Here is a 12,867-nt window from a genome sequence, read left to right on the forward strand (position 1 = left end):
AACATACCGCCAAAACACTGGCTTCCAGTTCATTTTAGCATTACTGTTTCTCCCACACTACATTAATTCATTCAGTTCACATGATGTACCAAATACCAAACCGAGACTGTTAACTGCAATTGGTCGAATCACATGCATGAATATACATATCATCTACCTAGCAAGGTGCACATAATATTTGTCCTGTGCAGTTGGAGAAAAAGATGCAGATTATAAGTTCAATATTATTAAAAGGTCTTATTCTAGATTACTAATCCCAGGCCATAAACTGCAGCATGTTGAGAACAAGGGAAATATACTAAGTATAACAACTTCATAGGTTGAGAGCTGTGCCTCCCTACCTTTTGATTGATACAAGGTGAGCTTCCAAAAGCAAAATGACATGTCTCCGGCTCTGCCACCAAGTCCAGTTGCATTGATATCAGTTTCTTCTTTCTTCATTGAGATCGACAACTTATCACCGGGAACAGAAAATCATAGTCTTGTAACCTTCAAGTCCAACTTCTATCAGTCATTATGTACACATTTACTACAGCATGTTTGGTACGGAAATTTATTCCAGGTGAGACATCTTCACTGTAACAAGATCGACTAGGTCCATATATACTCTTTAAACTAATAGTTGCTAAAATAGTCGGAGGGTGATCTTTATCAACAAGGGAATTACCAGTTGCACTAGAGGAACCTCCCAGTAGCATTTTGGAGCAACCTCATCATGCTACCAGAATTTGAAAAAGGTGACAAATCTTCCTCTCCTTCTGGTTGTACATTCAGATCAATTTGCCTTTTAAATGGGGACTCAAAATATTTCATCTTATATGAGTCATGTCCAGAACCATCATTGGTCACTGCATCATGGCTCGAACTACAGTTTCCGTTGTCACTACAGCGCAGGATGTCCTCAGGCTGCTGCAGCTTTTGGCGTTTATCCTCTGTTTGCTTCATCTCGTGCTTTGACATAATAGTTTGAAAACGGCGTTTAATTGTTACGCAGGCATTACATGTGCATGTTTGCCTGTGCTTAGGACCCTTGCCGCCTGGGGACTGAATACACACGATGCATGTACAGCCAGGCCTATGGCGTGGATGTTTTGATGTGGTCCGGGATAAAGGGAGGATACCACCCTTTTCATGGATAGCTAAGTTGGCAAGCTCATTCAACCCCTCCAAAGCATCCACTGAATCTGGCTCGTCTTGTTTCTTGAATTTTTGTTTCTTGGCTGCAATATAAATATGTTACCACCATAATAATTATTTTCTGGCTCCCCTAGGAATGGTGGTTTTATATTTGTCTGTACTTTATGATAGCATGGGAGATAAAATAAATAAAGTTTAATATAATTTTATATTAGTGGGCACAAGAAATGGCAAGGGAGTTGGATGATGTATATACAGTTTGGTGTTTAAAAGAGGAAGTGGATAGAAAGTACGATGACGAGATTAAAAATCATCCAACTTTCTATTATCAATTCCTGCAAATTTAAACTTGCTACATACATTAAGCTCTTCAAGTAAATATCAATTACCTGTAATTAGCAGATCCTCCAGCTCTTCTGGTATCAACTCCTGAGCCACAGAACACAAAGATCTAGTAGCCAACAAGAAACAATCATTACTTAATTAGTTAACTCTTGTATGCCTTCTTGAATTGCAGTAAACTCTTTTTGCCAAAATTTGAGGCATTAGGTCATGGAAAATGTCTTCGTAGCTGAAACAGCTTATACATCAACGAGCTTCGTATAGTAATTACAAGTAACTTGTTGTTGTTCTTTCAGCCAGATCTAAACCACCAAATATTTGCATGACAATGCAAATGGGTAATTTTTGTTTCGTCTATCAGAACTGTGTGTAAGTACTACCCTTATTCCCCCAAATTATAAAACTTGAGAGATTTCGCTTGGAGTGGGACAGAAAGAATAATTTACAGCCAAGTGACCAACAAACTTGATAATACAAAAATACAAAGCTTCATGAATCAGATGAAGAAAGTTGTAGACACAAACAACACCAAAAATAGGTTAACTACCTAAGGTACACTAAATTGAACACGTGCAGGTACAATGACTTATATACTGAAAGATTTCACTATCCAATCATAATTCAGAATTACAAGTTTACAACCAGCCCAAAGTAACAAGCGAACTTAGGCAACTTGCATGTCCTTGCCAATTGCAGAGGTAACTTAAACAAAATAATGTGGTCGACACAGATTCAAACGTCCCTTACAAAGTAAAGGATTTCAATATCATAAGACCTAGGTTTGAAATGAATGCAAAAAAAAAAGATTCTGTCAACTGGTCTAGGGTTAAGTCAAGAAAAGGCACCACAATTTCGGAAAAATGGAAATCAAAATTCAGAAAGAAACAAATCAAATTGCACCATAAACCTTCAGAATGCAGTGCTGACATAAGAGGCATACAAATATAGACAAACTCATTTAGATAGGCATCCACTTGTTATATACACTTTCTATACACAACCAATCAAGCTGTCAAAATTAAGGGCAACTATTATTATAGTGTACTGGGTGTGTACTCATGTACTGTACCTTTCTGGATCCCAGGAGTTCTTATAGCAAGTCCATCTTGAGGGAAGAAGGATATCACTAGGAATTCTACGCCATTTACAGCAATCTTCGCACTGAGCCCACTGGAACTTTCTACTAACAGAAATGTGACGTGTTGCATTAGATTGTGTGGCAAAAGAAAGTACTTTAAATCAAGTCAATCAAAGATAAAGCTTTCACCTTAGTAAAATTGATATACATATTAAAGCAACTATGAGTCTATGACTTAATTTCACCATGTTATGAACATTCAAAATTACTCCCTCTGTCCCATAATCCTTATTGCCCTTGCCTTCTTATGCATTTTAAGATGAATAAAAAACATACTTACACATCATATTTTCAACCCTTCTTTTACACATTTTAAGATGAATAAAAAACATACTTACACTTCATATTTTCAAATTTCTTTTTGTACAAAAGTAAAATATTCAAACTTCTATACAAAAATAAAATATTTATGCATTACTATATTTAAAACAAAACAAAAATTATGGGACAGAGGGAGTATTAATGTATCATTAATTTACAAACTGTATATGTCCACATTGTATCCCATGACTTAAAACCTACCGGACTTTAATTAGAAATAAAGAAAATACTGACTTACCCCACACAGTCTGTCGCTAAAATGGTTGGCCTTCCAATAACTGGTGGCTCCTGCAAAAACAATTCATGTTAGATTCCAAAAGAAAATACCAGGTTGACAACATCTAAAAACTGTAAAGGAGTATTAGGTAGGCTGGAAGAAGAAAACTAACACTTGACAATAATTACCTCAACAAATACTATATAGTAGAGACCTTCCCATTGTATGTTGAATGTGTAGCAAGTAAATTATAAAAATTAAAAATCAAAAAAAGTTTAGCAGGAATGAAAACTCCTTCTTTCCTAGTTCTTTGTCATTATTCTGAACACCCAAATTATACAATATTTCAGATACTATAAGAATATATAAATATATACACATTTGCCAACAGGCTATAACATATATTTACTTAGACAGCAGTAGAACTTGATAACTAGAAATAGACTATAGCATATAATCCAAACAGAATAATGAATATCAGAATAAATGTAACACAGTGATCTTGGTGTTGATGAATGATGAGTAGTACAGGTGGAGCCCTTAATTGAAACAAATTATACATGAAGATACATAGTCAGTACCTCGAATTCTGCAATTTCATTGCCATCAATTATCACAATCTGGGGAGCATAGTCAGAAGGGGGACGCAACAACCCTTGAACTTCTTTCAATGTGATCTCAAGCTCTATAATTTGATTGTTTCCCATGCGCAGGCGTTTACTATTTGATCCAAAAGTGCTGTTCTTCTTCTTACTAAGGAATATTTCACCTCCAGGTACATCATTCTTTGCAGTTTTAAAGTTGTCAGCCTCGGTCCATTTATTTTTTGGGTCAGCTGAGTTGGCCTGGCTAGTTGTCAGAAGGCTTGATGATATCATATTATCTTCAACATGAATAGGAGCAGAAAAACTTTCACCAGGTCTACTAGCTCTTGTAGTAACCTCTCTGTGTGTTGAGAGTTCGTTGCCAGTATTAATGGATTCTTTGCTCTGTGAATCAATAAAAAAAGGTCTTTTGTAGTAGGATGGTAAGATACTTGATATTCCGGTAACACTGTTTAAAGCAAATTACTGAATAAATGTGTTCATCTTTATATAGTCAAACACATCAGCAGCACAGAAGTAAGAAGTGTAATAAATTATACTGTAATTCATTTTAATGTAAAAAAGGTAAATGCTAGATCTCTCACATAATTACCACATTTAGTGCAAACACACTTACTGATATCTACAGAATAAAATAAACAATAACCTGGTTTCCTGGAGGAGTCGAAGACTTTCTGCCTCCCATGACCAGCGTTCCTTCTGGTTCTAACCTGCAAAATGTAACTGGAAAAAAGAAAAACACATCTCAGACACAAACACAGCATAGTAAAGTAGTGAACTTTCTCTACGTGGAGCCAGAGAACTTGCCTGAAGAACAATAGATCAAAGCGAACAGTAGTACTGTCATTTATAGAAGGTTGAGTGCAATATCATTTTTCTTGAGCAATTTTAAGTGTCTAACCAACGAAACATACTACGTCTGTCAATAAAAACGCATCCAAATGTTCTTTTTGGATGTTTATAAACAATTCCCTCTTTACAATTTTCGATTATTTTATCATATTCCTCCCATCATACCCTCACAACTTTTATTTGATTTCTCTATAAATGAACAAGTTCATATAAAAATATCATATAGTAATCACAAAAGAGGTGTACTGTGTTCATAAACAGATAATGAGAGCATAAATTTAAGTTTTTCAGAAGTATTAATAGGTAGTATATTATTACGTAAAATAATAGACAAAATGAAACTTGAAATGATTAGGCTATGATGTGCTTAAATTTTTTACCTGTGTCCCCTGCAACCAATTGCATAGACTGTATGCAAGGAGTCACTCCCTCTAAAAGATACATTCTGCTATTATTGTTGGGCCAAAATCGGAAGTGAAACATCCATTCGTTCCCTTTCATATCTTTCATCATAAGAGGTATTCCTTCCGGATTAGAAATTTCTGGAAGGTAGGCCTATAAAAATGTCATTGTAGCAAATTAACATGGGCACTACATCTAATAACACTTTAACTTGATATTTCTTTCTTGCCTTGCATAATATGTAGTAGCACTAGGTATGCATTAAGGGAACATGATTGTCTTGCATTTTCTGTATGCTCTTGTTATGATAAAGAAAACTGTGAAGCAACAGTCACACACTAGGATGTAGGGTTTAGTTTACAAGTCTTAGACAGGCCTAGTACAGGTCCAAGGACTCATTCTTTACAGCATATTTCAGAACATGACAAAATTTATATGACACGTCCACCCACAAAGCCCGAAAACTTTTTACTATTAGTAAAATTAGAACAATAAAAAGAATACAATATATAACTTACTTATAATAAGTGTAAGGCTAGAAATTGGGTTCATCATGCTAGCATATTAAATGTATTAATGTTCTATCAAATCTTGGCTTGACCAGCAATTGGTTGTTAACACATGAAACACAGTAGAGCAGAAACATATGTGTAGCTTTCTGAAGAGAGGCTTAATGCAGGTGCTCTGCTAACAAAATAGTTAGAAACGGAAGAGGATCACCTTGACTCGGTAATAATTCTCTATACATTCTTCACTCTCCCCTTTTTTCAAATAAATAAAAAGATAATATTACATCCATTACACCCATTATTAGCAGTTAAAATTTTTTAAGCAGATAATTGAAAGCCATGCTGCTTAAGTCAAATAATATCTTAAGAAATATATATTTACCTCTGCACATTTTTTTGGAAGAACTAAACGGCTCATCCGTCCAGCATCACTAGCACTTAATGTCTTCTCAAACAAAAAAGTAACTGCAGTCCTGGGACTTAATTGGTAAAGGTTAACATATTGCTAGGTGGACGAACATATATACAACTAATAGGAAGATCAGAATGAAGAGTACTGTTGACATTTGATAAAATGAACACAAACATTTTTTAAAGAGGATACTGTCCAGATATTGCCTGAAGCTCCTGGTTAGTTATTCTAGGCCCGTTACTCAGAGGTAACTGGCTCTGAGCTTCACCACCTCCTCGGGGATTTCCATTGTGTGTTTGAGCTCTACTGTTTGATTCAACTCCACTAGAGCTAGGGAAAAAATTATTTATCGCAGGTGGAGGGATCACACATGCATTAATCCCTGATACCTTGTCTTTCTCTGTTATTTCTCGTATAAATTCTGGATTAAGACCCGGACAAAAATGAGAAGTCTGAGTTGAAGGCTCAAGAATCGAAATGTTTGACTGCGGGGTAACATTTGGATTAGTAGTAGGTTGCTCTTCATACTTGGATCCTGTCACAAAATAGTCTCAACAAGTTTAGCACAGGTCAAGTGTGAAATAAATGAGGTTAAGCGGTCTGATAGCACAAAGATAGACCAATAAATTATTTAGAGGCTTGTACCAGAAACATCATTCCCCACATTCTCAAGTGCACCACCACTCGGACTCCCATTTGTTATTCTTCCCGAGGACTCCCATTTTTTATTTTTATCCAGGGAACAGTTTGGCGCTCCTTTGTGGGCATATAATCTATCAATGCCACCCAGTACCTCAACTTGAGAGGGAATCTTTAAATTCAGTTCCACCTTTGAAGTATTTTTATTGAACCAACTAGGTGCTTCTCGCCAAGGTACAGGTCCTGATCCAACTATTGAACTCCAATTTTTTACTAAAAGATCCTTCACTTCATCAGGGCTGCTTCCATGATAGTAAAGAGGTGGAGGCCATGCAGGATTGGGGGTCTGGAAGAGAAAAGATTCAGAAAATAATGATTATCAGTGAACTTTTAGAGGACATATTAAGATTTATTTCCTTTAGTATAATTAATTTTACAATATATTACATCTCAGCAGAGATTTTTCTTTCAGACTAAAAACTAAATTGCTCGACCCCCATATTTTTCTTTCCTTTAGCATCTAATATTTGTTTCCCAATTGTTCTCACTCCCAGAATTAGTAATTCATCATGTTAATCAAACAGGTCTAGGTTCAACATGGGATATATGTGAGAAGTACTGTTAATAAAGCATGAACAAAATCAATCCTCTGTAACAGAACATCAAAAAGAAATTATATTAGTAGAGCATTTATTAGCATGATTAACATTTAACAGTGAACTAAAAAAATATTACTAAACTATAAAGACTTACCAGAACAGAACTTTTTTTCACACAAGCCATACACTTGATCCCACCCGCATCCAGTAGTATAAACATATGCCGAGAAACAACACACCCGCAGTGTATTTGCTGCATTAAGAAAAACAAAAATCCCTTCTAAAGTAAGATATGAATGTATATTACAACATCTAGATTAGGCTATGAAATACATACTAAAGAGTAAGGAAAACTATCTCTAACCTTTCCGCAACATTCACAACACCTCCAACCAGAAGCAGTCAAGTGAAAGACCTCACAAAAATTGCCATCCTCATATGCAGAACTACAGATTATACAAAAGAAAAAGAGAGACTCATACAAATAGCTGAAGAAGGATATATCTGCAGACAGAACATGGTGGAAACATCTGCAGACAACAATTCTACATTGACCATGCAGAAGTTATGGAAATTAACATTTGAATCATCAAGCAGATTTACTTGGCTATGATAATTCCTACAGTTAAATTTCACGTCAAAAATTAGCAAAACTTTAAGAAAAAAAATATTTAGTGAGTTTACATGTAATTTTTTGCTTTTGCACATCTCTAATTTCTTTTGTAATTGCACTCTTCACTCCTATATTCATGTCCATCTTAGAGTTTTTTTGTGATGTAATAATTTTAATCTTTTATAAAGATAAACTGAAAAACTATACCCATAAGAAACTATAATTCACAAACTACAACAAAATATCTTAAAACATCGGAAAAGAAAAGATAAATTGATAGTAGGACTAATAGTAAGCAACAAAAAAAAAATTCAGCCTTCAAAACAAGGAAAATATAAGATCAGCAATATAAAAATAAAATCAGAATTTTGCATAATATGTCAGGCATTATTAGTAAGTGTGCTAAGTGTAGTAGACAGGAGTAAAACACTTGGGTTGCACTTATAAAATGCTTACGAGTTAAGAACAAAACCTAAAAATTCAGATTTATAAATCATATAAATAAGCTCCATTCAAATTTTGGAATGGACACTATTTTAGCTGAGCATCTTTCAAAAAGCCTTTTAGTTGTTGCAAGAAGAAATTTAATGGTTCATATATCTAGCAAATTGACAAAGTAAGAAAAAACAAAGTTATATAAACACCAAATAAAACATCCATAGAAGCAAGAACTTCATTTTTTCTTTCTGTTAATCGTAATATCCTAGACATACAAGACCAGTCTAAAAACCATAAAATCTCCCCAGCGATAAATTCATGAACAGTTTCCTCAATTTATTATATCTATTTATCTAACACTTGCAACTTATACCCCCCACCCCACACACATACCCCACATGTAAGGTTTCAGTAACCAATACCAGAGCACAAATGTCTGGTAATCTTTTCCAGAAGAACAAAATTCTGCTTTAAGACTGTAAATAAGTATAACTAAATATAACTCGGAACTCAAACGAATCATCTCGAAAGCTGTAACATGTATATAATTTAACTACCAAAAACAAAAAATAATCTCGTAAACTAAATATAATTGTAAGAGAATCAGCTGCTCAAAATATCCAGAAACGGATTACAATTCAAGTAGAGTATTACTCACAAAATTGACAAGAGAACAAGGTCAAACACAGTAAATATAAGTCCACAGTCAAGTACTCAAGTGTCAACACAGTAACTATACAGTATACACAGTACTATAGCAAAATTAAGTACGAGTATAAACACACATACGCGCATATAGGGGAGAGTAAGCGAGCGAGAGAGGGGGGGGGGGGGGGGGGGGGGGGAGGAGAGAGAGAGGGGGGGGAGGGGGGGGGAGAGAGGGAGAGAGAGAGAGAGGACATACGCGCACCGAGGACACAGGTCCGCGAACTGTCCAGTTTCGCAACGCCAGCCTCTGCCAGATCGCTCCGTCACTGGTTGTTTGCACATTGGATTGAAGCACAGCGCCATTGCTGAGAAACCTGGAGAGAGACAGAGAGAGAGAGGGAGAGAGAGAAGGAGGGAGAGAGAGAGAGAGAGAGACCGTACACACCGATACTCCACTAACAAATTATCATTTATACTTGCAAAAAGTACATATAAGTATGTAGATGCTGTGTAAATATATGATTGTACTGCGGAAAGCTTTGGTGAATTTAGCTTGAGAGAGTACAAGTTGCAGAGAAAGGCAAGCGGTTGAAGATTTGTAGAGAGAGAAAGGACGGATTTCTGAAAGCTTCAGGTTTTTGTTAAGAGAGAGAGAGGAGTGATACAGAATATATATGTGTTGATGTTGATTATTTTATACGTGAGCCAAAAGTGTGGTAAAAGTGTGTGTTTACTGTACATGATGTCCCCAGCCTATGCTCCTCACATTTTTAGGTTTATAAATCAGTATTAGTTTATGGGTTTGTCTGGTGTGTGAGTATACGAAAATTTATGAATTTGAATGTTTTTGATTGGTACGATTGTTATAAACACAGGGTTGTCCATCACTAGTAGAGAGTATAATTCAATCAAAAATTTTCAAATTTATAGATTTTACACTTAGTATGTGCTTATGGCGCACCATAAAAAAACCCTTAATTTATGTTTTCCGGAAGAAAAAAATGTGTTAATCTAATCTAATGCACAAATTATCTCATGTGACAATAACTAATAATTTCAATGTATGTGTCGATTATTTAAGTTCATCCACATATAATATTTTTATCTATTTCAATGAACGGAATTTTACGATGACAAAATTAGGTTTATCAAAATTTCTTATGTATACATTGTTATCAATTTTAATGGCCATTCAAATATTTATGATCTAGCATCTTCTTCGAATTTACCCAAGTATCTTACGTAAAGGCCGAGTATTTTTTTCTTGCGATCTCGTCATGTTTTCAAGTCTATCCAAACTCGTGACGTGAACGATTTTATCTATCAAATTGGCATCCGTTTCTTTTCGATCTCGCAGCTTCCTCAAGTCTATCCTGACTTCTCACCTAACATTCTTATCCACTTTGATTAATATTTTTCTCTTTTTCAATCACTTGATATTTTTAATTTGAATTCTTTATGTAAATATTCTTATATATTTTGATCAGCATTCATTCTTTTTCAATTTCGCAACTTCTTCAAAATTTAAGTTCCTTTAAAAAATATCCCAAAATTAGGTTTATCAAAATTTCTTATGTATACATTGTTATCAATTTTAATGGTCATTCAAATATTTATGATCTAGCAGCTTCTTCGAATTTACCTAAGTATCTTACGTAAATGCCGAGCATTCTTTTTCTTGCGATCTCGTCATGTTTTCAAGTCTATCCAAACTCGTGATGTGAACGATTTTATCTATCAAATTAGCATCCGTTTCTTTTCGATCTCGCAGCTTCTTCGAGTTTATCCCGACTTCTCACCTAACATTCTTATCCACTCTGATTAATATTTTTCTCTTTTTCAATCACTTGATATTTTTAATTTGAATTCCTTATGTAAATATTCTTATATATTTTGATCAACATTCATTCTTTTTCAATTTCGCAACTTCTTCGAAATTTAAGTTTCTTAAAAAAATATCCCATCTTCTTTGATAAATCTTAAATGAAAAATATTGGATACGTTTCTTATATTAATCTACATCTAATGTTCTTGATGAATGCCTTCGTATATGATAGATGTATAATAGCAGTCTAATTTGTTAATCACTTTGTTTTATTATACAAGTCATTTGACTAACATGCTTTTTAAGAGTAGACGTTTGATTTCAATTTGAATCACGAAAAATGAGATAGCGAATAAATTAATATATAAATGTGTAATTGCAATAATCCTAGGTAGATGTTATAAAAAATTATATAGAATACATTAAGATTTTAAACTTCAAGCATGCAAAATGCAAATAACTTTAAGTTTAGCGTCTACCTTGACCTAACCCGATTGTACAATTACAATGCTAGAAATTTAAATACTTTGTTCTCTAGCTCATTGGATCAAGTGAATATATACGTGATGCCACTGTGATGGTGAAGATCCTGCGTTTTCCGGGCCATGCTAGCGAGAGTGTGAAAATTGAAATGTCTTTTTATGTAAAATAATTCGTACACAAATATTTTGGAATATTTAGAAATTCACCAACCGACTTCGGATTTCTGTTTGTGTATAGTTTCGGCAGGATTTTGTTTTAGTCAAGTGGAGTTCATAAATTGAAATTTTCTTTCATTCTTTGCAGAGGTGATAATATGGTTTCAAAACCATTAAACTAATCCAAAACAAACTAAAATTGTGAATTTGGATCCATCTGAAATCACATTTGAAAAATGGATTTGGTTTGGTTTCTAGTTTCATATTTCTCATAAAATATGTATTTAATAAAGTTTTTCAATTTTAAGATTTGTGATTTCACAAATGGATTTGGTTTGGTTTCTAGTTTCATATTTCTCATAAAATATGTATTTAATAAAGTTTTTCAATTTTAAGATTTCTTACGCACACTGTTATGTTCACCACTTTTTTTTTTCTTTTTGCTAGTTACCATCACATATGCGCATGCCATGTTTCGAACTCATGACCTTACTTGGAAAAGCCAAGAGCTTGAACCACTATATCAACTCACACACTCAAACACACTATTGTTATATTTGCTATTCATTATATTGTCACTTGAGTGTGTTAATTTTCGTTCATATAATACTTATTTTTACTTATTAAACTAGTTACCTATAATTCAAACTAAAATCATAACCACATTTATCAATATATGATTTGAAAATAATTTTGGTTCATTTATCCAAACTGAATCCATTTTATAAGAACCAAAATCACATTTTGTCATCTCTAACTCTTTGCATATGTTTATAGCTAAATTTTCCTAATCTTGATCTTAGATTCTTTTGAATCATAGTGGGTGTTTGTTTCCGGCTTTTAAGCCGGGCTTTTGGTTTATAAGTTAGAAGCATTTATTTGTACCGTTTGTGTAAAAAGTCAAGAAACACTTATAAAAAGCTAGGAATGCTAGTTTTTGTTTTAGGGCTTCTGCTTATTTTCCAAACACTTTAATCACTTATAAATCTTAACTTGCTTCTAACTTCTACTCCACTTTTTTATTTTAAACAAGAAACATTTATTTTAAGTTCACCCAAACGCCCCCATAGTTCCCGGCCGATGGTAACAAGAATAGAAGAGGCAGCGGGGTATATGAGCAAGGCACCGAGAGAAACAGAACTATAAAAAAAAAGATAAATTCATTAACAATGACAAAAATGGAAGTAAAGTGGTTTGGTAACATGCTGAACACTAGGCACCAAGAAAGTGATTAAAGCATAGGAGTACTCTACACTTGTACTTTTGCATGTTTAATAGGTCACATCGACTCCATCAATAATACTACTAGTAATACTACTACTAGTACTAGGCTCAAAATGAAATTAAAGTGTCCTAAAAGGTAAGAGCATCTCCGGCAGCTTCCTTATATGATGTCTTAAACTATTTTTATAAGGAATATGACAAAAATATAACTCCAACAGAGTCTTAGTGGTGCCTTAAAAAGTTAGGATGCAAGTTTCATTCCTCATTTTTAAGGATTGGGGAGCCATTCCTCATACTACTTTTAATAA

General features: G+C 34.1%; 1 protein-coding gene across 3 annotated transcripts; it reads right to left on the bottom strand.

Annotated features, from left to right (window-relative positions):
• Positions 1-141: 141 nt before the first annotated feature.
• Positions 142-9,550, bottom strand: LOC108208979 (B3 domain-containing protein Os07g0563300). 3 transcript variants are annotated; one of them, XM_017379667.2, is made up of 13 exons: positions 9,129-9,550; positions 7,538-7,619; positions 7,328-7,426; positions 6,581-6,920; positions 6,128-6,470; positions 5,906-5,996; positions 4,993-5,167; positions 4,407-4,483; positions 3,737-4,144; positions 3,177-3,226; positions 2,549-2,662; positions 1,527-1,588; positions 142-1,220 (listed from the first exon to the last, which is right to left on the bottom strand). In XM_017379667.2, exons 1-13 carry the CDS (start codon positions 9,233-9,235, stop codon positions 676-678), a joined length of 2,493 nt encoding a protein of 830 aa, XP_017235156.1. In that variant the 5' UTR covers positions 9,236-9,550; the 3' UTR covers positions 142-675. The 3 variants fall into 3 exon arrangements, with proteins under 3 accessions (XP_017235156.1, XP_017235139.1, XP_017235130.1); XM_017379650.2 differs by having other exon boundaries at positions 2,549-2,659; positions 5,906-6,002; positions 9,129-9,549; XM_017379641.2 differs by having other exon boundaries at positions 5,906-6,002; positions 9,129-9,549.
• Between the last annotated feature and the right edge of the window lie 3,317 nt (positions 9,551-12,867).

The sequence above is a fragment of the Daucus carota genome, chromosome 1, assembly GCF_001625215.2.
Source record: "Daucus carota subsp. sativus chromosome 1, DH1 v3.0, whole genome shotgun sequence".
Lineage (NCBI taxonomy): Eukaryota > Viridiplantae > Streptophyta > Magnoliopsida > Apiales > Apiaceae > Daucus > Daucus carota.